The sequence below is a fragment of the Stomoxys calcitrans genome, chromosome 4 (genome assembly GCF_963082655.1).
Source record: "Stomoxys calcitrans chromosome 4, idStoCalc2.1, whole genome shotgun sequence".
NCBI lineage: Eukaryota > Metazoa > Arthropoda > Insecta > Diptera > Muscidae > Stomoxys > Stomoxys calcitrans.
The window spans coordinates 21415708-21441232 of NC_081555.1; the positions used below are offsets into that span (position 1 = coordinate 21415708).

Genomic DNA, 25525 nt, shown 5'->3' on the forward strand with positions numbered 1-25525 from the left:
ATTTTTCAAGAAAATATTTTTGACAAAATTTTCTATAGAAAAAAAAATTTCAAAAATTCTCTATAGAAAAGATTTTGACAAAATGTTCTATAGAAATCAAATTTTGCCAAAAAACTTTCCATTTTCACAAAATTTTCTATGGAATTGAAATTAAAAAAAAATATCAAAATTTAAATATTAGCATAATTTTCCAAAAAAAAAAATAAAAAGTTTTCTTTAAAATGTCTCAAAATTTTAAAATTTTCGTAACATTTTTTAAGAACTGGGAAATTTGTTGTTTGTTTTTCTTACCTCTTAGTTCTATTGTCTTACTCACTTGCCTCAGCTTTTGCCATTTCAGCACCCGGCCCTCAATTATGATGGCATGGATCACGATGTCATTGTAATTAAATCCGAAGATATCAGCGATAATGAGCACTCCAACAATGGCGAGGCCATGGATGAAGATGACGATGATGATTGTATTAGTCCCAAAGATATACCGGAAGTATGTTTGGAAGAAGAGGATGAAGAGCTATTTGCTACAGACTTGAGGCAACAACAACAGCAACAGCAGCAGCAACAACAACAGCAGGGTCAAGGACAACAAACACAAAAACAACAGCAACAAACACCCACATCAACACCCAACAATTCAACAACATCACAAATGAATGCAACATCAACTGCAATGTCATTACCACAACAGCCCGAAATTACCATACAAAATATTGGGGGCATACGAGTGGGCAGTATAGGAAGTATAGCCAATATGAAGGCCAACTCCCTAAACAACAACAATGGCAGCAACAATAATAATAATAACAACAACAATACCAGTAGCAACAATTCAGCCTTAAGTATAACACACGCCAACAATGCAGGAGTTCCTGCTACAGGGCAGGCTTTGAATTTGCGCCAGGCCAGCACCGAACAACAATTGCTTTTAAGCGGCTTGGGCTTAAGTGCGGTAAATCCTGGAAATTCTTTGGATAACAATCCCAGAATGCCAACTCTACAGCGAGGCATACCAGCATCAACTGTGGGCACCAATGGCCCACCAAATGGCACTCTAGCAGCTAATCACTTACTGCAACAGCCTCCCAATCTACACAATCTATCACATCATTCCTCCACCCAACAACTGCTGTTGAATATCAATAGCCTGGCGGCAGGAGCGGCTGCTCAATATACACCCAACAATAAAAGCTATGGCGGCCATCATCCCAGACAAACCTCAACTCCGAATAGTGTCAGTCACAAAAACTCACAAAACGACTATGTTATGTTGGGCATAGAGGAGAGGAAGCTGAAAATTGAATTGCTGAATGCACAAATCGACTACTGGAAGAAACTCACCAAGAAGCTGGATGAGAATCCTGGCCACTCACCGAATCCAGCCTGCATGTGTCATTTCCCCGGCAAGGCCAATGGGGTGCAGACACCTTCCTCAACTAGCTAGGAGGAGGAGGAAGCGGAGCCGGAGGAGGTGGAAGAGGAAGATGTAGCTGATATCGATGAGGCTCAAGATCCCTACAATGTGGGCCCTGATGCTTCGCCGAATCTTTTAAGGCCTTTAAGTTATGACACTATAAGGCTGGATAATTGCAAAACCAGCAATGACCCAGACAACAGCCTAGAGCAGCACAATCACACTAGGAGCAGCAGTAAAGCTCCAAAAAGAGGCCTGACGTTCAAAGAAAATACCAAAAATCTACAAGTAGACATAAGTCAAACTATCAAATGGCATGAAATCATAGAGGATGATGACGAAGAGGAAGACGAGGATGTGGCAGAAAAGAAAAATCCCCCCGAAGCGGATGAAGATGATTTCGAACAGGAGATACGTAAGATAATGCAAGTAAAAAAACGTAGAAGAAAATAGATAGCAAAGAGGGAATATTATTGACATATTTTGGATTTAAATATGAAAGACTGAATTGATAAAAAACCAAAACCAAAAAAACTGAAAAATTAACAAACACACAACACACAAAATGCCTGTAACAAAACAGTTCAAGAGTATAGGGATTTTTAAATCCTGCCCCAAGACACCTTAACACACACACAGACACGGACACAGCTTCAAGATCTTCTTCTTTCTATTACCTTAGAAATGTTTGGTATTCAAAGAGAAGTTGTATATAGAAAACCAATTTTAGCTAAATTTGAAACAAAAACCAAAAAAAAAACATATTTAAAACCTCCTATCCAAAGAGAAACAACCAAAGTTAGTTAAAAATTAAAACAAAACAAAAATTTTAACATTAAAAAAATTTTTAATTTTTTTTTTTGGTTTTGTTAAAATGTAAAAACAAATGTTTTACATTTTTTTTATTAATTTCTAAAAACAAAAAACTCTTGATGAGTTAGATTTATGAAAATAATTTGACGGCATTAAAGGCAAGATTTACAATTTAAAAAAAATGGATTAAGCAATTTTTTGTTAACATTTTTGAAATTAATATTTAAAAATTTTAAAGAATTTTTTTAATCATATATGAATATTTAGTTGCAGTTTTTCCTTAAACACACAATTTTTTATTCCAAACAATCTATTTAATTAGACTAATTTTTAAAAATTAGAAAAAGTTTATTTAAACTTCTTTAAACTTTACATTTTCCTTTTTCCTTAAAACACAACTACAGCTGAGGATTCACTCCATAGTATGGTAGTGCCATTTTATAAATCCTCGAGAAAAATACAAAACAGTTTTTTTTGACTGCCTATAAGGGGTTTCCATAAGGTCAATGGCCGAATATCTCGAAAACTATAGAAGAACACCGGTCAAAAATTTGGGAAATATATGGCTTAAAGCCTTGTTTAACACCTCCAACACAAAAATGGCCTATGGAATACCTAAGCATGCAACCGACAATAGAATTTGATTGTCCTTAATATCCAGTGGTTTTGAAGAATGCAGGCAGAATTCTAACAGATTTATAACAAAGAGTTATTTGCAATCGCGATTGTTATCCGCTGCACCATAAGAGACCATAGATCGATATATAGAAAAAGGGTAGAACCAAATGTGAAAGTATTAAAAATTGTGTTTGGTAGATCAGAATATACGTCTTCAGCAAAGGCTTGCCTCAAAAATCTAATTCAGTTACCTACAGTAGTCCAGAATAACCATCATCCATTACCTTATAACTCTTTTCCGCCCTTCATACTCGAAAGTGACATGAAATGCTAACCCATACACTGTAGCAGAGGTGTGCACGTGAGTTGTCGTGTCACACGTGAATCGCGTGATTCGTGAATGAGATCCAATCCAAATCCAATCATGAGATTGTGCGTGACCGTCATTGAATTTAAAGTCATGGAGTACTATCTACACTCGCTCACCAGCTTGGTTCTTGTTTAAATCCGCAAATTATCGAAAACCTTCGCCTGGAAAACTCTACAACCTTTGAGGAACCAGTCCATCAGACAACCTCATTTTCCATCTCCCCCTAATGAAAAAAGATCAACGCGGATACTCAAGGTATGGGTATGCAAACCGACTTGGATCATACTACAAAATCATTGCTAGAGCCCAAAAAAGTAAAAAAAAAACTCCGCTGCAGCCGTTGAGGAACCCAGTATGAATCATTGACTAATATTTAGGAACTCAATAAAGGTTACCTCTTCAGACCTAATTTCCCCCTTCTCTCCAAAGAGGTGTCGCACTGCGGCACGCCGTTCGGACCCTTATCATCGAGTTTAGAACTTGAATCGGGCGGCACTCATTGATATGTGAGAAGTTTGCCCTGTTTCTTAGTGGAATGTTCATGGGCAAAATGTGCAATTTGCAATTTACCTGCTAAAACCGCCCAGAAGTCGGTATCTCTCCAAAGTGGTTTCTTAGAACTCAATAAACACTTCTACCTTAGAAATTATTTCCCATCATGGCCCTTGAAGCCCTAAGAGCCATCTCCTGGCCCTGAGGCACTCCTTTAGTACTCTCATAAGCTTTGTTCTTGTCTCGAAATCGCCCCCAGAGTCTACAAAAATCTCTGTCTGTAAAAACGTAACAACCATTTCATCAGACAACTTCGTTTTTTTCACTTCCTGATGGCCTGGGAGCCATCGTGAGAGCCCTTCCCTTGGTTTCAAGGCATTCAAGGCGAAATCGACCACTAGAGCCCTCTAAATATGGTAAACATCCTTATTTTTATAGAGCTATTGTAGTATGAATTGCGAACAGCCGTTAACAGCTGGGGCCAGGTTTGACAGTATTATGATGACAGATTTTTATTTGCATTCTCTGTGTTATTATCGTCTTTCTCGCATATTCTCTGCTCATGTACGCACACGTATACACACACGCACACAAATTTCTTTGCGTATGCTGGCAAAACTACGATCAGCTTGATGACAAGATGGCAGATTGCACCATATGATTTGTGGTTGTTGTACAAATTAGACCACCTTTAGTTGTTTCGCCATGAGAACTGAATAAAGACTCCTGTCTGAGCTTCCGTCTATCTTGGCCTCCCTTTAGGCTTCTGCTATGTGCGGGGTATTGCCATAGCAGTTCTTCCTGCACGGAAAGATAATGCCTTAGTCATCATTAATAAACAGCCATTCAGGTATGTAATTCGTCGTATCATTCATAACCCAGAACTGGGCCATACCTACAATTTTGGGCAGAATCGAGTATACTCGAAGTTTGAGTAGTACCAGCTTCAGTCTAAGGCAGTGGTGATCAAATGCATACATACTATTGCACATTATTGTGCACGTGCAAAAGAACATAAGCACATGGGCTAGGAAATAATAGGCACATGCATTAGTGTGCCCACCACTGGTCTAAGAGCAATTCTCGCCACTGCACATCCTAACTCATGGCATAACAATTAAAAGTGGTGTCATTTGTACAACAACCACAAATCATATGGTGCAATCTGCCATCAAGCTGAACGACGTTTTGCCAACACACAAAGAAATGTGTGTGAGTGTGTGTATATGTGTGCGTACATTGACAGAGAACATGCGAGATAAAGAAGATAACCACAAAGAGAATGCAAAGAAAAATCTGACATCTTCAGACATCAAACCTGGTCGGCTGTTAACAGCAGTTCTCGTGAGACCACCTTTTCAAATCCGCCTTGATCCTAACTAGACATCCTTTGCCGTGAGCCTTATAGCAGATCAAACGCAGGCAAATCACCCGAACCGCCACTGTTATTGCTTCGCAGCCTCTTTTTAGATTTCTCTTCAAAGCTCAGGTTGGCCTTTGGTGAGCCAAACAACACTTCGTAGGGCTTACTAATAACGCCTCGACCCTTTAAGTCTCATTTACACATCATTTGGTTGGCACCACAACTATAGCCATTCAAAAAAATTTATCTTTATTTATATTCCTTACCCACTGTGCTGCTTTTTTCTTACCCAAACTTTGGCCAAGAATTATGTATGTCTATACCTAGGTTTTTAGCCAACTGGAAGCTTTACATGGCCTCTTTTGGCGCTTTGGGCTTTTCTGGGACAGGGGAAGTAACAAAGCCTTTGCATTTGATTATAAATGGGTATTAAAGTCTAGATCTGTTTCTCAAATCACATTTCCGTTCCTTAATTCATCCATTTTTTATAAACCGTAAAATTTTTTCCAGTGTACATTAAGGAAGTGTAAATTCAGTTGCAGTTTACACTTCCAGCCTTTTCAGTGTTATATTCCTCTCCCAGTATTACGATATTCAATCAAATCGCAATTTTTTCCGATATTTGTCTCAGAGTTTTAGTCAGAGACTGCACTACCATCGCCTGCACGTTTTTACCTACAATTTTTCGTTTGCAGGCAATTGACTGCATCTTCTATAAATCTACCTTGGGTTTTTGCTTAAATTTGATTTCAAGGTTAAATGATTTTTTAAAAAATTATAAAATAAAGACTTTAAACATTGTGAAGACTTTTATTTTCAGATGAAGTTTTCTTCCGGTATTTTAACTACTAATTATTTGCCTTTTTGTGCCGCATTGAACTTATAAAAATACTAATTTCTTTAGTCCTAATTAATTTTTATATCAATATCTAAAGATTATTATAATTGTATGTTGTACAAATTATGTATGTGGTTCCTAATCTAGTCCTTTATATTTAAATATATATATATATACAATATATAGATATACAAAACAGATTTTTTGTATGTATGATAAAATGTATGCATACATAAATTATTTACTGAAAAAATGCCTTTGGAAAAATTAATTAAAAGCATATTTTTGTTGAATTTGAAAAACAAAAAAAAAGAAGAGTCAATTCAAATTATTAATTTAAAAAATCAAAAAAGGCTAAATTTTTGAAAACAAATGCAAAAAAAACTAAAGAAGAAGAAGGTCCTTAAATTTTGGCAAACAAATTTCTTTAACAGTCACTCATTTCAATTAATTTAGCTGGGCCAAAGAAAATAAAAGCGAATGATTAATACAGTCTTGTTGGGTTTGATTGTAATTTTTTTTAATGAATAATCATTTGTATTTTTTGTTTGTTGCTGTAACAAAAACTATTACTATTACTTGTTTCTAGTTGTAATAATTCTTTTTATACCAATAAAAGAAAAACATATAAAAAATAAAACCCAAACCAACTTAAATATCATTTAGAACTTCATCCCCACAAATATGCCAATTTTACGTAATTTTGCTTGCCATATTAGTTTAATGTTTAAGTTATTTTTTATTTAGTTTTAGATTCTTGTTTATAAAACTGTTAGACTTCTTATTTATACGCTTACCCATATTTTTCTTTTTTGGATTTATCCTTTGCCAAAAATTGTCTGCTTTCGCAACTAAGTTTTTATGAATGTACTTAATTTTTTGTTTTGTTTTTTTATTTTATTTTCTCTTATAATGCTTAAATTTAAGTTCTTTTTAACATAAATGTATTTTTTTCTAGTCTTTGTATATACAGAGTATTTTAATAATAAAAAGAAAATATTTAAGAAAATATTTTAAAAAAAAGTTTAGTAAAATGTGTTTTACTAAAGGGCTGCACCAGTCCATGGCGAAACAATTGCTGTGATCGGGAACTCAAAAATTTGTGCAAATTTGCACACATTTTCACTTTACTTATTTGCCAGCAGAAGAGAGCGCGCGAGAGAGAGAGAGCAAATGTTGACAGTTAGAAAATAGAGAACCAGCAAATTCCTACTGGAACTTTTTTGCCAACAGAAATTTGCAACTTTGAGCAGATGTTTTGTAAAGGTCAGCTGTTTTATGAAAAGCAGCCGTTACTTAAAATACAAAAGCTAACGCCGAAATGGATCAAAAAGGCAGAGAGAGGTAAGTAAAAAAAAAATATTGTTTATTGGTAATTATTAAATTTGTTTCATTTTTATTTCCTTTTAATGAAGATTAATGGCAGCAGCTAGTGTTCAGTTACAGAAAACTCGACATATGAAGTTGTAATTTTACCTCATGTCGGTTGTTCTACATTAGAGGGTTAGTGGAAAATTTGCGGAATTATTTGGAAAATCTTGAAAAATTGTAAAACATTGTATCCTTCCAGACACCAAGAAAAAAAAACAATTATCGATTTTTTAAGTGTTTTGATGGAATCATCCTCATCGGATCGCTACGATGAAACCAACACCGTTCCTTTGAATTTGCTAAGGAGGGAAGATGCTGCCATGGGATTAAATGGGTCTAGCTGGACAGATAAACAAGTGACGCACCGTGCAAATTGGTCTGCCAATTGTGAACGGATAGATATATTCAATAATAACAAAGTGTCCGTAGCCGTCACATGACCAAATAGAAAGCTCCCTTAGCCTCACATTAGTGGTAGTAGCAATTTATCTATCTATCTAGCATTAGATGGTTAATCCAAGATATCTTTGTCAGCACAACAAGTGTACATTTGTATATCGTGATGGCATGTAAAGCAGTTGTAGTCCTGCTCAGCCTTCGAAATGAATGCTGATGCTCAGCGAATGGAAATTGTTCAATGAGAGGAGCGGGCTACTGATGAGAGATGGGAGATCGGTCTGTACGACTCCCCCTTGCTCGTGTCCTTTTCAAGTTTCAGTAGCGGGATCAGATTGCCCATCTTCCAAACATCGGGTACTATAATAGTGTTCAGATAGGCTAAGGGACAGTTGTAAGGTAATCAACTCCAGGCAGATACAGATTCTTCAGCATCAGTGTAGAGAACTGTCTGGAACTAGCGCCATGCGCGACTTGACATGCATAGCTTCGGATGACATTCGTAGCTTCGTGCATGGCTGTTGTTGTAGCAGTGTGTTTTACACTGAAAGACTCCATCGGGCCAATGAAAAAATCCATCGGGTCAATGCGGTACGTATAACCGGCTGCCATGGGATTGCACGGTAATTTGAGATCCTTTGCAAATTTTTTTTTTTTGAATGAAGAAAAAAGATGTATATTGGGTTGCCCAAAAAGTAATTGCGGATTTTTAAAAAGAAAGTAAATGCATTTTTAAAACTTGGAATGAACTTTAATCAAATATACTTTTTTTACACTTTTTTCTAAAGCAAGCTAAAAGTAACAGCTGATAATTGACAGAAGAAAGAATGCAATTACAGAGTCACAAGCTGTGAAAAAATTTGTGAACGCCGACTATATGAAAAATCCACAATTTCTTTTTGGGCAACCCAATAGCTGCAATTAATCCTATTTTGTAAATTTGTTTGCTTTTGAATTATGAATTATTTTTACAAAACGTTTGCTTTACTGTTAACTTTTTTTCAGGATTCACTGAAAAAGGTTGAGCCAACGATCAGCCGACATACAATTATTTTAATTTATGGCAGTACTTGGCATTGCGGATGTCAACTTGTTCTCTTTTTACATTCATTTTTTGTTTACGTTTTCTCCTATTTGATGACATTTTTAATCGGCAGATTTGACATCCTTAATGATGTTCATGGGGCCTATCCATTTTGTGTTTTCGCAAGTGACCTAACCTTCTATTAGTGAATCCTCACTTTTAATTTAATTTATTTGTGTTTTTTAATGTTTTAGTGTTATCTCATTTTCTTCTCATTCCTCTAGAGAAAGAAGTAAAATGAAAAGTCAGATTTATATACGTTGCAACACATAGCCTTTTTTGGTGAGTAGGACGGGTCATCTACTTTCTTCTACTGTCTTCCAGTGTTTATAGCAATGTTTTATTTTAAACGCTGGATTTAATGGCTCACTTTACAAAATCTGTGACGAGAGCCTTAAATCCGGTAAACGGGGTTTTAGTACTTTATAGTGCAGTACAGTTCTGGGACCGAATTACCGCATACGTGATCAAGTCCGCTTTCGTATCGAAAGATATTTCAACTCGTATTTGTATTTAATGGAAGTTATGCCACTTGTATATACATTTTTATGTCAAAGTTTTTATAACTAATGAACGATTTAATTACTCGCGTTCTGAAATTTCAAAAATTCTCCTTCAATAAAAAGATACAAAATCCATAATAGAGAAATTTCGAACGATTTTACTCATCCACGTGTACTGTTATTCGGCCCCTGGATAAATTACCATTGTGATTTGCTATTGTGAATGGCCAAATAAAATTAAAACCAGTTATTTAAAAATTTAGTGCACAAATCTAAATAGATTTTTTTTGACTTCTTTTCCCACACATTTTTTGCATATTTTATTTATTTATTTTATAAATATTTTCGTTTTTTTTCCTTGTATAGTTTTGACAGGTAGTTACCACCTCATGGCAAACAAAAAGACTTGCATTGAAAACTTTTTTGCGTTTTATTTCTGTCCTTCATGGCTTGTCTATCCAGTACTAAAATAACACACAGTTAATGTAACAAGCAAGATCGTGAACGAAAAAGTCAACTATTCGATTTTCAGTCGATTTCGATTTGTCGACTTTTTTATGCGGATTTTACTTTGCACGGCACATCTGATGCATGGTTATTGTAATAGTATTGGTGAAAACAAAGGTGCATGCGTCACATGTCACATTACCATCAGTCATGACTGATTTTTCTCGATGAATGGCGTCTATCGATTATCGTTTACAAAGAAATGTGTAATCATTAATTGGCAGATATAGAAAAAACAGTTTCTGTGCCAAATAAAGTTATAAAATGAATAGTAAGTCTGAAACATTACATAAAATTAAAGAAAAAAATCGATGTACAGTTTTTGGCAAAAGCTGTAAAAAACACTGACACACGATGAGTAAGATAATGATGTGCCGTCTAAAAGGGCAATTTCACAAAAATTGGATGATCAATTAGTCGACTTTCAGTGTGACGAAGTAAATGTTATGCTGAATTTATATGGCACTTCTGATGTAGAGTCATTGTAATAGTATTGGTGAAACCAAAGACGTATTCGCCACATGTACACACAACCATCAGTCATGGCTGAAAATCTAATTCATTTGTTTTTTTATGAATAACGTCTATCGATTACCGTTTAATTGACAGATATTGACAAATACATTCTGTGATAAATAAGGTTAAGAAATGAGAAGTAAAGTATGAAAAATTAAATAAAATCAAAGAAATGGAAAATTCGATTACCATTTTTGGCAAAACTTGTAATCAACACGTATACACGATGAGTACGATCATGATGTGCCGTCTAAAAGGGCCATTAGTTTGTAAGTTTCGTGCTAGCTAGAGTAGATTTACCATGTTAAGGTTGGTACTATATTAGCTTTTCACGATATTTTCGCCTATTACTTTTCCAGGTATTAGATTTTAAAGCAAAAAACTTGCTGATTTCATTCAGTAGGACTTTCCCCTAATACTTATGGTAAAATTTTAATAAAATTGTACCATTGTTATTTTCGTAATGTTTCAAAAAAGTTATTGCGGAAAATAGGGGTTTCAACGGTGAAAAATTAATAAAGTACCAGTACCATAAGTTAGCCATTACATATTATATATGTTTTGTTTTTTTTTGGCATTTTGCTCACAATAAGCAGAGTACAATATAATTACAATGACCACTTATCATGATGTACCATGTAAGTTGGTCATTATATGTTATTATATGTATTGTTATGTTATGTATGTAAGAATATAAATTCTGTAAGAATATAAATAAAAAAAATTATGTTACGTTATAACGTTACGAATAACGTGTCGCGAATGTCAAATTATCTGAAGGCCCCCTATCAACTAATCTAAGTTTAATTTATCGTTCAGCGAGATATCGATTTTTTCATTTCTCTAAAATCGAATTCAATTTCAATCAAAGTGTGAAGTAAAGTGAAGAACTGAAAATTAAAATTAAGTGTTTAAGTGTTTATTGAGAATAAGACAAAGTACAAATACTTCGAAACAAGTTTGTATTGATGTATTGAAGATTATAAGATTGAAGATATAAGATTATTATTGCGAAAAGCTGTGGCTAATTTTGTCTTTGGCTGGTCGGACGTCGACGTCGGTCGGTCGGTCTTTTGTGTTTCGTGTTTTGTATATCTTCATAGATAAAAAATATGTGAATGCGAAAAAAGAATAAATAATAATTGAAAAATAATAAAAAAAGCTGTGAGTGCTACAAATGAAAATAAAAAAGATTTTATGAAAACAGCACCCAAATCAAAGAAGGAATTATTTTGTGGGGTTTGATTAAATGTTGGTCCTATGCAAAGTTTACAAAAACAATTAAGGGATTGGCCAAAACGCTTATCGGTGACACTTGGAGGTGAGTTCAATAAGATGTTTAAGGAAAATAATATTTACACATGTGTATATAAAGAACCAAATGTTATTGGTTTTATCCACAATCAATCATACTTTTTTTCTTATTGGATTGTCTTGCATTTCTTCCGGTGTGGTCTTTGGGGTTTTTTTTATCTACTTCTTTAGTAGTTTTCTGGTTACATTTTATTCTTCAGCATGTATCATACATTGTTACTTACATACGAAAGAGAGGGAGAGAGAGAGAACAAGAAAATGTTTATTTGTACAAAAGAATGTGTTTTTGATGTGGGCGAAGATCTATGTTGGTCATTAGAGGCTTATGCAAAATAACAATAAGCAATTTTATGAAAATTAGTTAATTGTATGGCATTATTGTATCGATAACGTAAAGAAAATACTAAGGCTTAATATATACAGCACGGTACTACGTTTCCAATTACCATGGTCATGAGATATCGAACATACATTCAAACATTTGTGCTACCCCCCACATCACCTACTCGTCTTTACACCCATTCCTCATTTATTAGTCATTCGGCAACGCAGAAACTCATTGACTGTCATTCATCGTTTTTTGCTGCTTTTCATTATTTGGTTGCAATTTTGTTTAATCGGCGAGACAAAAAAATTTCATATTTTTGGCGTCGTCTTTTCGCCTTTATTTTGTGTGTTTTTGTGCGCCTGCTTGTCTTTTGCTTTGCCTCTCCTGCCTCTTTTGATAAACCACAAAGTTTATATTCAATACAACCCCCTGAAAAGTTTTGTTTACATTTTTATTTGTGTTAAGCAGAAGAATGAAAAATGAGACAAGGCATGAAAACAAGAAAATAAAGGCTCACGTTTTTGTTCTAAAAACAATTTTTTTTTATAAAACTTCACAGGGTGTTATAGTGCGTGTTGTTTCAATGTTTTTTTTGGTTTTATTTTGGCGTTACGTTATACAGTAATTGTAAAAGCTTCATTAACAATGGTAGCAGGAAAGAAATTATCTGATTTATTTCTGTTTGCAATAGGAATATATATTCAATTGAAACTGTAGTTTATAGGATTACAAAAACAAACCCTAAGCTTTATATTAGACATCTGTCAATGGTTTTGCGCAAACAGGGAGGACCGAAAAATGAATTGTAGGAAAACATTCGAGGGGAAACGCACAAGTACGAATCGCTAGAAGAAATCTTCTTCGATTTGTGATTGAATGGTGTCAGAGGCATACCCAAAGATTTCAATTCCCTTGGAAAGTGTAAAGCATTTCCTAGCTTTGCTAACTCATCTACTCCACAATTCCATTGGATATCTCTGCGGTTCGGCAACCATAAAAATCTGCGAGAGTCGAGGCCGGGTTTACAATTAAGAAATTCGTTGTCCAGAGATTTAATGGCTGCCTGGGTGTCGTGAGCAGTGTTGCCGTTTTTGGTAGCTTCCTACCAAAATTGGTAGGTTTTTATTCTCTTGGTAGGCTGACCTCAATTTTTGGTAGGTTTTTTTAAACATATAAATACCAAGTTAATTTTGGATATGCCTGGAGTCGATTACCTTTCACCAGTCCTAAGCCTATCTGAACACTATTATAGTACCCGATGTTTGGAGGATGGACAGTCTGTTCCCGCTACTGAAACCTGAAAAGGACACGAGCAAGGGGGAGTCGTACAGACCGATCTCCCTTCTCTCATCAGTAGCCAAGATACACGAGGGACTACTCCTCACGTTGAACAATTTCCATTCGCTTAGCATCAGCATGCATTTCGAAGGCTGCATAGGACTACAACTGCTCTATATACCATCACCGTACACGTACACATGTTGTGCTGAGAAAGATACATTGAACTAACCATTTAATGCTTTTGGACATTGTGGATAGATAAATTGCTACGAACACTAATGTGAGACTAAGGGAGCTTTCTATTCGGTCATGTGGCGGCTACGGACACTTTGTTATCATTGGTAGACTAATTTGCACAAATTTTTTCTAAACCGACTGTGCGTCACTTGTTTAACTGCCCAATTCCCTTGGAAGGTGCAAAGCCCACTCAATCCCATGACAGCATCTTCCCTCCTTAACAAATTCAAAGGAACAGTGTTGGTTTCATCGTAGCTCTCCGATGAGGATGAATCCATCAAAACTGTTAAGAACCCGATAATTGCTCTTTTCTTGGTGTCTGGAAGGATATAATGTTTTAATTTATCAAGATTTTCCAAATAATTCCGCAAATTTTGCTCTTACCTTCTAATGTAGAAAATTGCAACTTCATTTGTCGAGTTTTCTGTATTGAGACATATTTAATAATTACCAATAAGCAATATTAAATTTTTTCTTATCGAGAGATCAGTATAAAGGCGGACGGACATGTCTACATCTTATAAGAATAACGACGATATAGTATTACTTTGCAGCGTTGAAAATATATAATTTAATGTGTTCCATAAAGAATTGCAAAACTGCCAACTTTTCGTAGGTGGGTATAAAAACCACATACCGCATTTTTGTCTTGTTGAATATTTGATCGGGATTGGTAGAATTTTTCTTAAATTTTGGTAGGAAATAATTTTCAAGAGTGGCAACACTGGTCGTGAGTAACGGTAAAGTTATCATTGGTTCGTGAACAAAAATGATAAGCTCTGTATGGTATGAAATATAGAGAATATGATATTGGTATATAGGTAACTAAACTAAAAAACTGTTTGTTCAACCCTGTGCCATAGTTAGTTAAGCCAATTTCTCTGTGTCCTTTTATAAATTAGCTGTGTATTGTGTTGCCCAAAAAGTAATTGCGGATTTTTCATATAGTCAGCGTTGACAAATTTTTTCACAGATTGTAACTCTGTAATTGCATTCTTTCTTCTGTCGGTTATCAGCTTTTACTTTTAGCTTGCTTTAGAAAAAAAGTGTAAAAAAGTATATTTTATTAAAGTTCATTTAAAGTTTTATCAAAAATGCATTTACTTTTAAAAAATCCGCAATTACTTTTTGGGCAACCCAATAGTTCATACAATCGTTTAAATGAAAAAAAGCGTCATTCACAATAGCTTCGCTATTTTAAATTATCTACGATACAACAGCAGACATCAATTAAAATATGAATTTTTCTGCCACATTGTACCAACCTATCTTGAGTTCCAATTTATTATAGACTTATTTATTTTTTAATATGCTCATCTTTGTTGTAATATGTTGATATAAACAAAATAACACATTAATTGATTGAAAAAATATTGTTACTCATTCACGATAGCTCTATTTACGTTCTTATTTTGAATTGTTCAACTTACATTAGCTGCGAGATTAATTTAAATACGATTTATGTTTGCCACCTTGTACCTACCTTTTGTTCCAATTGATTTTTGATTTGTTCTTATTATGTGCTCATCTTTTATAATTATATGTTGATATAAATAAATTAATGTGTTTGCAGTATTTGTAATATGCTGTCATACTTTTTAATTTGTTTTGTTGGCCTCCCAGTTTAAACTTTTTCCGCAACTAAGTTTTTTATGTGATTGCAATAATATAACAATTGATTTATGTCGTCCTAGGTAACATGTAAACATTTTTCCTATTTCTTCATTTGCAGTTTTGCACCACCAATCCATTCATTGCATTACTTTTGCGCCACTACTTACTAATTGGAGTTCCAACAGCTTATTCCATTCTAACCCAACGCACTAGCTTAAAAAAAACAATACCACAGATACATAATATAACGCTTCTTCATTAACACTATCAGTGATATCATCATCAGCATTTGCAATTATCTTACTCCGCGACGTAAAATATCTGCTTCATCATTGCTACTAGAAGAGAATAGCTTTAAAATGGGGCCATCATAATTAGTGTGCCTACATTTCCCTTCTTTTGAATATTGGACAATTAACGGTAGCTTGTTGCACCATTGCTATTGTCCAATTATCCGGTAAACAATAATAACTTGAAACTATTCTCAACCATTGTCTGACCATAGAGATAGTACTCGGGTCCACTCAGTGCCATTGAAAGTTTTAGTCCCTGGCTGCACACATCCTCAAGCTACATAAGAATTGTCACAACAATCTCTTGACACTAAGCAATAAGGCAAGCCTATAAAAGCAAAAAAAAAAAAAAAAAACGAAAGAAAACATAAGAGCCCGCTTGTTGCCTTTCACAGTTTTCATATTGCTGGCAACGAGGATCCACCCACAACAACAGTATAAGAAAGAAGAGCAACAGACCGAAGGCGTTTGTTTAACATTCTTATGGCACTTGAGAGGAATGTTGCCTTCGAACAACGAAAGCAAAAAGGAAGTGTATACTAAAGCTTTAAGCATACAACGTGGAAGAAGGAAATGGAGAAGAGCAGACGAAGGATATACATAAATCATTAAACTAACAAGTCAACCTCAATTAAAGCCAAAGCGTGCCAAAAACAGACTACTATAAAGCACAAAAAACACTGCCATAAAAAAACAATAAAAACAAAACGCCAAGCTATCTTACAACGATCGAATTCAAGGGAAATCTTGCAAATCACCATAGGAGCAACGGGTCTTAACACCCTTTTTCTTTGTTTGTCAAGCAAGTGAAAAGAGAGAGAGAGAGACAGAGGATCAATACATTAATCACCGGCATAATCATCTTCATTTGCCAATAATACAAAGCGCACACATAAGAATAAACCAAAGTATTTAAGCGCGTCAAACGAAACGAACAACGTCTTGTGCTAACTAACAACCACACTCATTATCATTAACAATATTGTCTGTCGTCTTAGCAACTACATACAAACTAGCTGGTCATTTGTGTGTCATATATTAGGGAGCGCTACTGGCTCATTCAATACAAAATATCCCTTCAAAAGGCTAATTGATTCCCCTATTTTCTCCCCCCCAACGTGTTGTGATAAAAATCATTCAAAATTCTACCCAATATATTACCATTGCCTCCCAAAATGGCAGATTTGATGCGCCTGGGCAACGTGGATGTTGTCATACAAAAGGACAAGCTTGGTTCACCGATTGGCGGCTCGGATGATGGTAATTTAGCTGCATTTGGGGGAGGCATTAATAATTTTGTTGGTGGCATGAACACGGCTGCTGTTGGTGGTGGAGGTGGCGGCGGTGTTGCCTTCGATATGGGCGATTTGCAACAGGAATTGGATCAAGATGAATTCGATGGAATGAATTTGATTAATGGTAAGTTAAAGAAATAAGCTACATACATAAATACTATATATTATTAAAATTTTTAGTACTTTTTTAAAATGAAGAAAATATTGCAATTTGTTTTTTATTTGAAAGATTTTTTTAACAGAAATCCAAAACAAAGAAAATATTCTAGAAATATGAAGTAATGAGAAACTAGTAAATTTGTTTCTTGTTACTAGCAAAAGAAAACAAGTAATAAGACGATAAGTTCGGCCGGGCCGAACTTTGGATACCCACCATGTGCATGTAAACCTCCTTTCGTCAAAATCCAGTGAAAAATGCATACCGTATGCCCCATAGCAGCTATATCGAACTATATCCCGATTTGGACCAAATACTAATAAGTACAAGTCATTGTTCAATTGTGTATAAAAAGATATTGATCTTTTTACCTTATAGGACACGGATATCGAAAAGCCTAACGTAAGTCACTGTATCAAATTTTAGTGAAATCTGATTATTATTGCGCTTTTTATGTGCCAAGACTTTATATCGAGAGATCAGTCTATATGGCAGCTATATTCAAATCTGGACCGATTTGGGCCAAGTTGCAGTAAAATATAGAAGAGCCTAACACAACTCAATGTCCCAAATTTCGGCGAAATCGGACAATAAGTGCGCCTCTTATGGCCCCAAATTTTTAAATCGAGAGATCGGTCTATATGTCAGCTATATTCAAATCTGGACCGATCTGAGCAAAATTGAAGAAGGATGTCGAAGGGCCCAACACAACTAATGTCCTAAATTTCGGCGACATCGGACAATAAATGCGCCTTTATGGGTCCAAAACCTTAAATCAAAAGATCGGTCTATAAGGCAGCTATATGCAAATCTTGATCAACCTGGGCAAAATTGCAGAAATATGTCGAGGGGCTTAATTTAACTCACTGTTCCATTTTTCGGCGACATCGGACAATAAATGAACCTTTTATGGGCCCAAAGCCTTAAATCGAGAGATCGGTCTATATGGCAGCTATATCCAAATCTGGACCAATTCCATCCAAATTGATATAGGATGTTGAAGGGCCTAACACAACTCACTGTCCCAAATTTTAGCAAAATCGGATAATAAATGTGGCTTTTATGGGCCTAAGACCCTATTTTATAGGGTCGGAAAAGGATATTAAGATGTGTTGCAAACGGAATGACAAAATGAATATACCCCATCCTACGGTGGTGGGTATAAAAACCCTACTTCTTACTTTTATACCTTATACAATGGTGGGAGCAACTTGTCATTCTGTTTGTACCCACATAATTCAAATTCTTGAGGGCTTTGGATTTCGATGAAATTTGAATGAGAGGTTTGTCGAAAAACGTTTAAAGGATTGATTTATTGAACTATCCCGAAGTTAAACTGTCATCCGCCCTACAAGAGTGCCACATATGATTCTGAGGATCCCAGAATCTGTGTATTCGTCTGGTCAGTGTCCGATTTTCGAACATTATGGCTAAATTATCGCTAGTTCTTTTCGTCGTGAATGAAGGGAATGAAGGACCGAATACAGTCAGTGTGTGTCGGCGGTAGTAGTCTGTTTATCACAAATCTCCCTTTGGTAGCTTAAGGATTGTTTTTGTCATTGTTTATCGCCGGTCAGAGCAGTGACTGTTCGTGTTCACGGTGCTTTGTGGATCATTTCATTAAATTCAAAAATCTATACTATTTACAATTAGGATCAACAGACAGGATCCACTTATTAGGTGAGGTCATGCGAACAGCTAGTAGTGTTTAGTGTTTGCAATAACTCTAAATGTCAAATGCTTGTGATCCGATATTCCTCTCATTTAATCCGATATTCTTCTCATAAGCAACAAAACCGTGTTGTTATAATAAAAATACAAATATAAACCACATTTGAAGAAGATAAATTGTAAAGCAAAGCTTATTTCTAAAACCACTTTGATATTTGCAGTTATGACATTTGCCAATCATGGAACACTCGTTGGGCTAGTTACGCTCTCTCCTAATTGTACTATGATCAACAGACATTCTTTTTAGATCTTATAACCATCGAATTTGGCAATATTTATAAACAGCACATCCTCGAATGGGAGATTTTAAAATTTATACTGACGTAGCCACATGCTGCATATATTTTGCTCATAGAGCGCAGTACCATTTCTACAGAATGTGTTCGTATTTCTTCGCCGCCATTCTCTTTATAATGCGTTTTTAAAGTTGTTCGGTCGAAGTCATTACTGGGCTGAAGGTATTTTAGCCATTAATTCACGAATTTTTCTTTATATATCATCATAAAATTTTCTTTACCATTATCCATCATTTACAAAGAAAGCTTTTGCATATATGTACACAAGCAACAGTTGTAATTGATCATTCACAATAGTGTTAATCATACCGTTATTCTGAATGCTTGATATAATTTTAAGAACAGCTGTTTAACTCATTGTACCGTATTTTTAACTTTTACATACAGTACTTACATATCTAAATATATAGGTTATAATAAAAAATTACAAAAAAAACGCAAGCAACAACAGCACAAGTTTAGCTGTTTATTTTCAAACAAGTATGTATGCAAAAATAATGTAAATTTTCTGATGTCGTTTTCCTAAGTTTTCAAATCAAACATAAACTGTCGAATGTGGAGCCACATTGGTATACAGCTCCTATAAAGACACATCTTCAGATATCACTACACTTTTATATATAGAATTTGTTGTTGCTTTAGTTGAGTTGTACACTGGGTCGGCAGCCCTTGCCGATAAAGGACTACATGGGGTTAATCCGATAAGTACAACCGGCTGACATGGGTATATAGGCCTAATTTATGGCTGAATCTTCATCTTTTGCTGCTCCAAAAAAAGATTTATCTTTCAATTTTGTTCTATAAGGCTTGCTTTGGAATAGAATCTCATTAAGAATATTTCTTAAGGTAGATTTTTTCCCTTTACTATTGGGGAATCTAAGCAATCATACAATAAATGTAGAATACTTAATTTAAAATTTTTCTTTCCAAACTTTCTCAAGCCTCATATGAATGAAAATATCATATATAATAACTTTGGGAAGGCACTAACCCAAAGTAACAATAACCCAGGAAAGCGGAAGTAGAGAAAAAACTAAATCCTCTCTATATTCACGAAAACAATGAAACTGTTGCCATTTATTCGCGGCGCAAAGAACCCTACAACTTCCTTTGCCAAGAAAAAAACGGAAAAGGGAAGAAAAAATCGTGAAAGCTAACAAAACACAAAACAAAAACCTCATAATTCCTGACTAGCTTAAAGTATGATGTTTAAATCCTTGTTAAAGGTTTTATTTTAATTATCACATCAAAAAGGGTTTGTGTGAGAGAAAAAGAGAATGAGGCGAGGAAAATACCTTTTTCAAAATGTTGCTTTAAATAGTGCTACACAATTAAGTTTCACTCAACATTCTACTTGCTGGCATTTTGTTGATGGTTTGTTGGCTTTGTATGAAACAACTCTTGGCTGTTGTAGGCCTGTCTGGCTGTCTTTCGGCTGGCCCGCTTGTCCGACGATCTGTCGCTTGCTTTGCATATTGTTCCAATTCCAGCAAGACGGCGGGAACTCGTCTCTCATATTTGTATGCAAATAATGCCATATTAAACAAAAATGCCTTGCTTTGGCTCACTGGCCCCGTCTGTCTACCAACGTGAGGCGCGAATGCCCCGTTGTCGTTGTCGTCCAAAGAATCGTAAGGTAAATTGTGTGTGTGTGAAAGTGTGCTTGGTGGAACGGGCGGTTAGCTATGCATGAATCACTCGGAAATATGCCGTTTCTTGCCGCCGCTTTTATGCTACAAAATAACACAATGGGCGAAGGGAGATGATGTTGATGATGATTACGATGACGATGACGAAGGAAGAAGGCAAAGACTAAACAAATCCCAGCAAAAGCACTTAACACACAAAACTGTGACTCCACAATGAGAGGCAGCGCGTAAAACAGAGGGGGCCAGATGGACATAAAGCGGATTCACTAAAAGGCGGGCCGAATCCACAGGCATACGTACAAATTCACAATCATTTTAAATAACTGGGAAAGGAAACTAAATATACATATAAACTGCTTAGAAGGCAAACATAAGCCAGAATGCTTTTCTTATACTGCCAGGAAGGCAGGGAAGAAACCAGCGAATGTTTTGCAAAACATTATTCCCCAGCAGTTGTGATGGGGTGACATTTAAAAGATACTATTCTTTGCTGCTATGCTGTCATAGGTAAACATAAAGATTTCGCGCAAACGACTGAACGGTAGAAAACAACATGGGCAAGTAAAGGATTCTCAAAACACAATCTCACATACAAACTCACCAGTAGTTATTCAAATTAACACTTAAAGTTAAAGAAGCGTTTACTCGTTTCGCTTGGCTGTTAATGTGAGATAATAACCTCAAAAAGTATGATACTTTTGAAACTTTTAGACATGGACACATTGAAACTACAAACGAATAGTCGTCCTTTGAGCTTGGCCAAAATTTAGAGGCGTTGAAATCATTTCAAAAGAAAATCTCTAATAGCAGCTCTCCATAGAACTCGTCATGCCATGCCTTTCTTCTAATGAGCAGTTACTCACACTTGCTTCCATTTATTTATAGGATTTTGTTTTTAGTGGTTAACCGCAACCTAGACGAGACTGATTGGCTGCCTGGCTAATAGTAGTAGTAGTAGAGGGCAAAGCAAGGAATTTTTTGTATGATGACCATAATCGCGTAACGACATTTCAAACATTAGCATTCAGATAATACTCTTTGGACTTTTGATAGGGGAGAAGAATATTGTGAGATGTGGTAACGAGTATTTTAAATGTTTAAAATCTGAAACCAGTTTCTTCTCCATAGAATGTCATTAAAATGACAAAATATTTATGCCATTTGCTCAGCAATGCCAAATAATAAGCAGTGAGCGTATAATTGGATGTGTTTATTTAAAAAAGGAGCTAATGATGAGGGTTTTTGAAAATATTGCAATTATCACTTTATTTTGTTCGAAAGTAATTTTAGAAAAAAAAATATATATGAACCAAGAAAAGTTAAAAATATACAAACAATCGACTGTAGAACGGCGAAGGAGCTGCTGAATTTTGATAGGAGGTCATTGCGAACTACTACAAGTGTTGTAACTGATAGGCCATATGGCGGTGCACAGGATGATTAAATCAGGCGAATCACCGAATTACTCTATTGTGAATTAAGCATTTCTTTATTGAAAGCGAATTTTTGAAATCGGTTTCAATTTATAAAAAAAATTACATTAGAATGTGTATACAGGTGTTATAAAATCCATTAAATAGGAGTTGAAATTGCATTCGATATGAAAGCGCACTCGATCACGTATAATTAATCTCCAGAATTTGTTTTTATGACGATTAAGCACCAGCTTTGTTCATGTTCGGGTTTACAGAGGCACAGGCTTTCCACCAGGGGGTGGAGGTTTTCTTCGATCTGGTTGTTCTATCAGACGTGTCTCTAGAAAGCCTCCTCAGATTAGTAGACAAGACGGGATGGTTTCAACTGGGGACGATATGAGATTTTTTTGAAAAAATCTGCCTATTGTGAATGGTAAAAAATATCAGTAAATTTTCCTTACCAAATGTTCACATCCTTTTTCAAATACGGCTTGAAGTACCAGTATTTCAATTTTGTATATTTTATTAAACCTGTTATGCCCGAATTAAAATGGGCGTGGCTAACATTTTTTGACTAGACATATGAGAGAGAGTTAACCTCAAAATTAACTGAAAAAATGTAATGTCCTAGGTGCCCTGGTTCAAGAGCTACAGGATGTTGCGTATATGCAAAATTGGACAACGGTGTTAAATTTAAATACAAGTTGTTCATTTTCGAATTGCCGAGTATTTATTTTATTATTCAATTTATGAAAAAGAATTTTTTGAGTATTGGATCACAAGTTTATACTGTATTTGCTGCATTTACAGCTTGGAAACCCGATGTTGCATACTACATCTGCGCCTTTTTCCTCATTCCAGCCAATGATTATTTCCATCAAATCGTATAGATTTTGCATGCTCTTCACAAGTACACTATGTGCAGTATGGGAGGCCACCGTAGCGCAGAGGTTACCATGTCTGCCTATTACGCTGAACGCCTGGGTTCTAATCCTGGCGAGAATATCAGAAAACAAGTTACGATCGGCCTGGTTCGAATCTTATATTCAAATCGGGCGGTCGGTTTATATAGGAGCTATATCAGGTTATAAACCAATTTGAACCATACTTGGCACGCCCGTTGGAAGTAATAGCAAAACTTGTCGTGCAAAATTTGAGCCAAATCGGAAAAGAATTGCGCACTCTAGAGGTTCAAGAAGTCAAGCTCCGATATCGGTTTATATGGCAGCTGTATCATGTTATGAACTGATATTGACCATTCTTAGTTAAGCTATTGGATGCCAAAACAAAACATCTCATGGAAAATTTCAGCCAATTCGGATAAGAAATGCGCCCTCTAGGGGCTAAAGAAGTTTTTGTTTTTCGAAAATTATCTCAATTGACCAATGTTGCATATACGCAACATCACATTTACAAAATTATTTACATTTGCAAATAATCTTTACACTCCGGGGTTTTTTAATTACTAATTTACCTCTGTTAATTAGGCTATTGAACTTGGTTTTAAGATGAATTAATTATATTCATGTTTTTTAAAAGTGTTAAAAAACAACTTTTTTTGCAAAACGTATTTGTCAACTTCGCTCTCGGGATAATAGCTAATAGCAAGCTACTACTGCACGTGACACAGACAACTATCAACTTCTCAGCTGTAAGCTTTAAAAACACATGAGGCTATATTTTTGCAAAAGAATCAAAGAAAAATGTGTAAAACCGCGGTACTTAGACGCTCATAAACACAATGTTGCATTTATGCAAAATCGGGCATGAGAGGGTTAATACAGCAACAACTATTGTGAATTCATTCCCTCTGCCAAGGTTTGCTACCCCATATATATGTAAGCATGTGGCTACAATAACAACTATTGTGAATTTATGACAATCTGTTTCATATTTCCTATTAGAGGAAATTTCTATTCAAGAAAATTTTCCGTGTTTATTTACTGCTCATCGTTCATTAAACCCTTTAATGTTTTAACAGCCTGCTTTAGAATCTTTTTGATCCCGGTTGTACGTACTGGATTGATCCGATGGAGTCCTTCGTCGGCAAGAGCTGACGCCTCAGTGTACAACACACTGCTGCTACTACAACAACAACTACGTTCCGCTCGATGCCGTTGATTGTCCGCGACTGCCATTGCAGCTTCTACGTAAGGAGCATTCCACTATCCGCAGTCTGTGGACGGTAGCTCGCAGCTAAGCTTCTCTTGAAAACAATAAGCAACACAGATCGGAGCTCAAAGTTCCAGCCTGTGTGGTGCTCATAGTTATCCCGTACCGGAGCTTTAGTAGTTCATAATATTGGGTTGCCCAAAAAGTAATTGCGGATTTTTTAAAAGAAAGTAAATGCATTTTTAATAAAACTTAGAATGAACTTTAATCAAATATACTTTTTTTACACTTTTTTTCTAAAGCAAGCTAAAAGTAACAGCTGATAACTGACAGAAGAAAGAATGCAATTACAGAGTCACAAGCTGTGAAAAAATTTGTCAACGCCGACTATATGAAAAATCCGCAATTACTTTTTGGCCAACCCAATACATTTATAAAATTAAAACGGTCAAAACTTTTTTAAAGGAAATGGAAAAAGTTCCTTCTTTTTATGTATTTTGGAGCTATTGTACCATAGGAACCCATAACAAAGTTATACTGTTTAGAATACTTCATTAGATTGGTAAATTTCAAAATTAAACTTTTATTTGGACTAGATGTGACCCCTATTCAGTGGGATAATGGAATGTCCTGGTTTTTCTATATTTTCTAGCAAAATTTTCATTAAGTGGTGTAATCAGTTCGACAGCCTTGGTAACACTCCAGTCAATCGGTCATATTGTATATCCCCACATATATACATACATTAAAAAATAATAACAAAGAGCGTCAACATTCAAAGATGATAATAATAATAATAAAATAAAATGATAACAATGGAAAACTAAAACCAAGTGAGCTTCACTGAAAGCTAACCTAAAGAAGGAATCTTTTCTTTTTTGATGCATGTGAAGCAATCCACAAAAAAGGAGAGAAGTGGCAGAAGGCATTTGAAAGTCAAATGCACTCATCCTACTCCATTGCATGTGACTCAGTTGTAGTCGGTAGTGTATAACACTAGCAGTAGTGTTTCATATTCCCAAGTTAATACTCCGCCACCATTACCATCACCATCACGCCTCCCATGAGACATGATGAAAAGCCAAACTGCCAGATTTATTTGTAGTATTTGCTGCTACTGTCCGTTGTCATCAACACATTGTTGATGAAGATTATTGACTTCCATGGCTCCTAGTCTGTTTGTTTGTTTATTTTGAAATGCAATGCTTTTTGCCCTCCCTAGATCTGAGTCTAAGGGAGGAGACTTTACAATAGTATTGTTTATGACACATTTTTCCAGAGTTCTTCGTCTTCTTTGGCATGTTTTGGGGGTTTAGAGCTTATCAACAAGAGAGAAACCTAACAAAGTCTGACATACATGCATATAAAAGATATGAAAAACAAACTGTATGCTGCTTCTAATGGTGTTGTTGTTGCTGCTGCTCTTGCCGGTCGGTCTTCTCTGTAGGTATTGACGAAATGACAATAAAAATAAATTGCATGGAAATGAAATCTTTGAACTACTTTTTCACACCAAACACC

General features: G+C 35.4%; 2 protein-coding genes across 10 annotated transcripts in view; both read left to right on the forward strand.

The window, feature by feature from the left end:
* LOC106085804 (probable serine/threonine-protein kinase DDB_G0282963) overlaps positions 1–1723 on the forward strand; it is a 41895-nt gene extending 40172 nt beyond the window's left edge. For 5 of the 8 annotated variants that reach the window (XM_013250227.2, XM_013250235.2, XM_013250244.2 and 2 more), the window contains one exon: positions 326–1723. In XM_013250227.2, the coding sequence (XP_013105681.1) occupies positions 326–1441 (1116 nt within the window). In that variant the 3' untranslated portion in view covers positions 1442–1723. Of the gene's footprint in view, positions 1–298 lie in introns of all 8 variants that reach the window. The other 3 variants (XM_013250219.2, XM_059368336.1, XM_059368334.1) reach the window with 2 other exon arrangements.
* A 9421-nt stretch (positions 1724–11144) lies between these two features.
* LOC106085572 (ras GTPase-activating protein 1) overlaps positions 11145–25525 on the forward strand; it is a 43551-nt gene continuing 29170 nt past the window's right edge. The window contains exons 1-2 of one of the 2 annotated variants that reach the window (XM_013249882.2): positions 11145–11603; positions 16532–16768. In XM_013249882.2, the coding sequence (XP_013105336.1) occupies positions 11543–11603; positions 16532–16768 (298 nt within the window). In that variant the 5' untranslated portion in view covers positions 11145–11542. The remainder of the gene's footprint in view (positions 11604–16531; positions 16769–25525) is intronic. The other variant, XM_013249895.2, reaches the window with a different exon arrangement.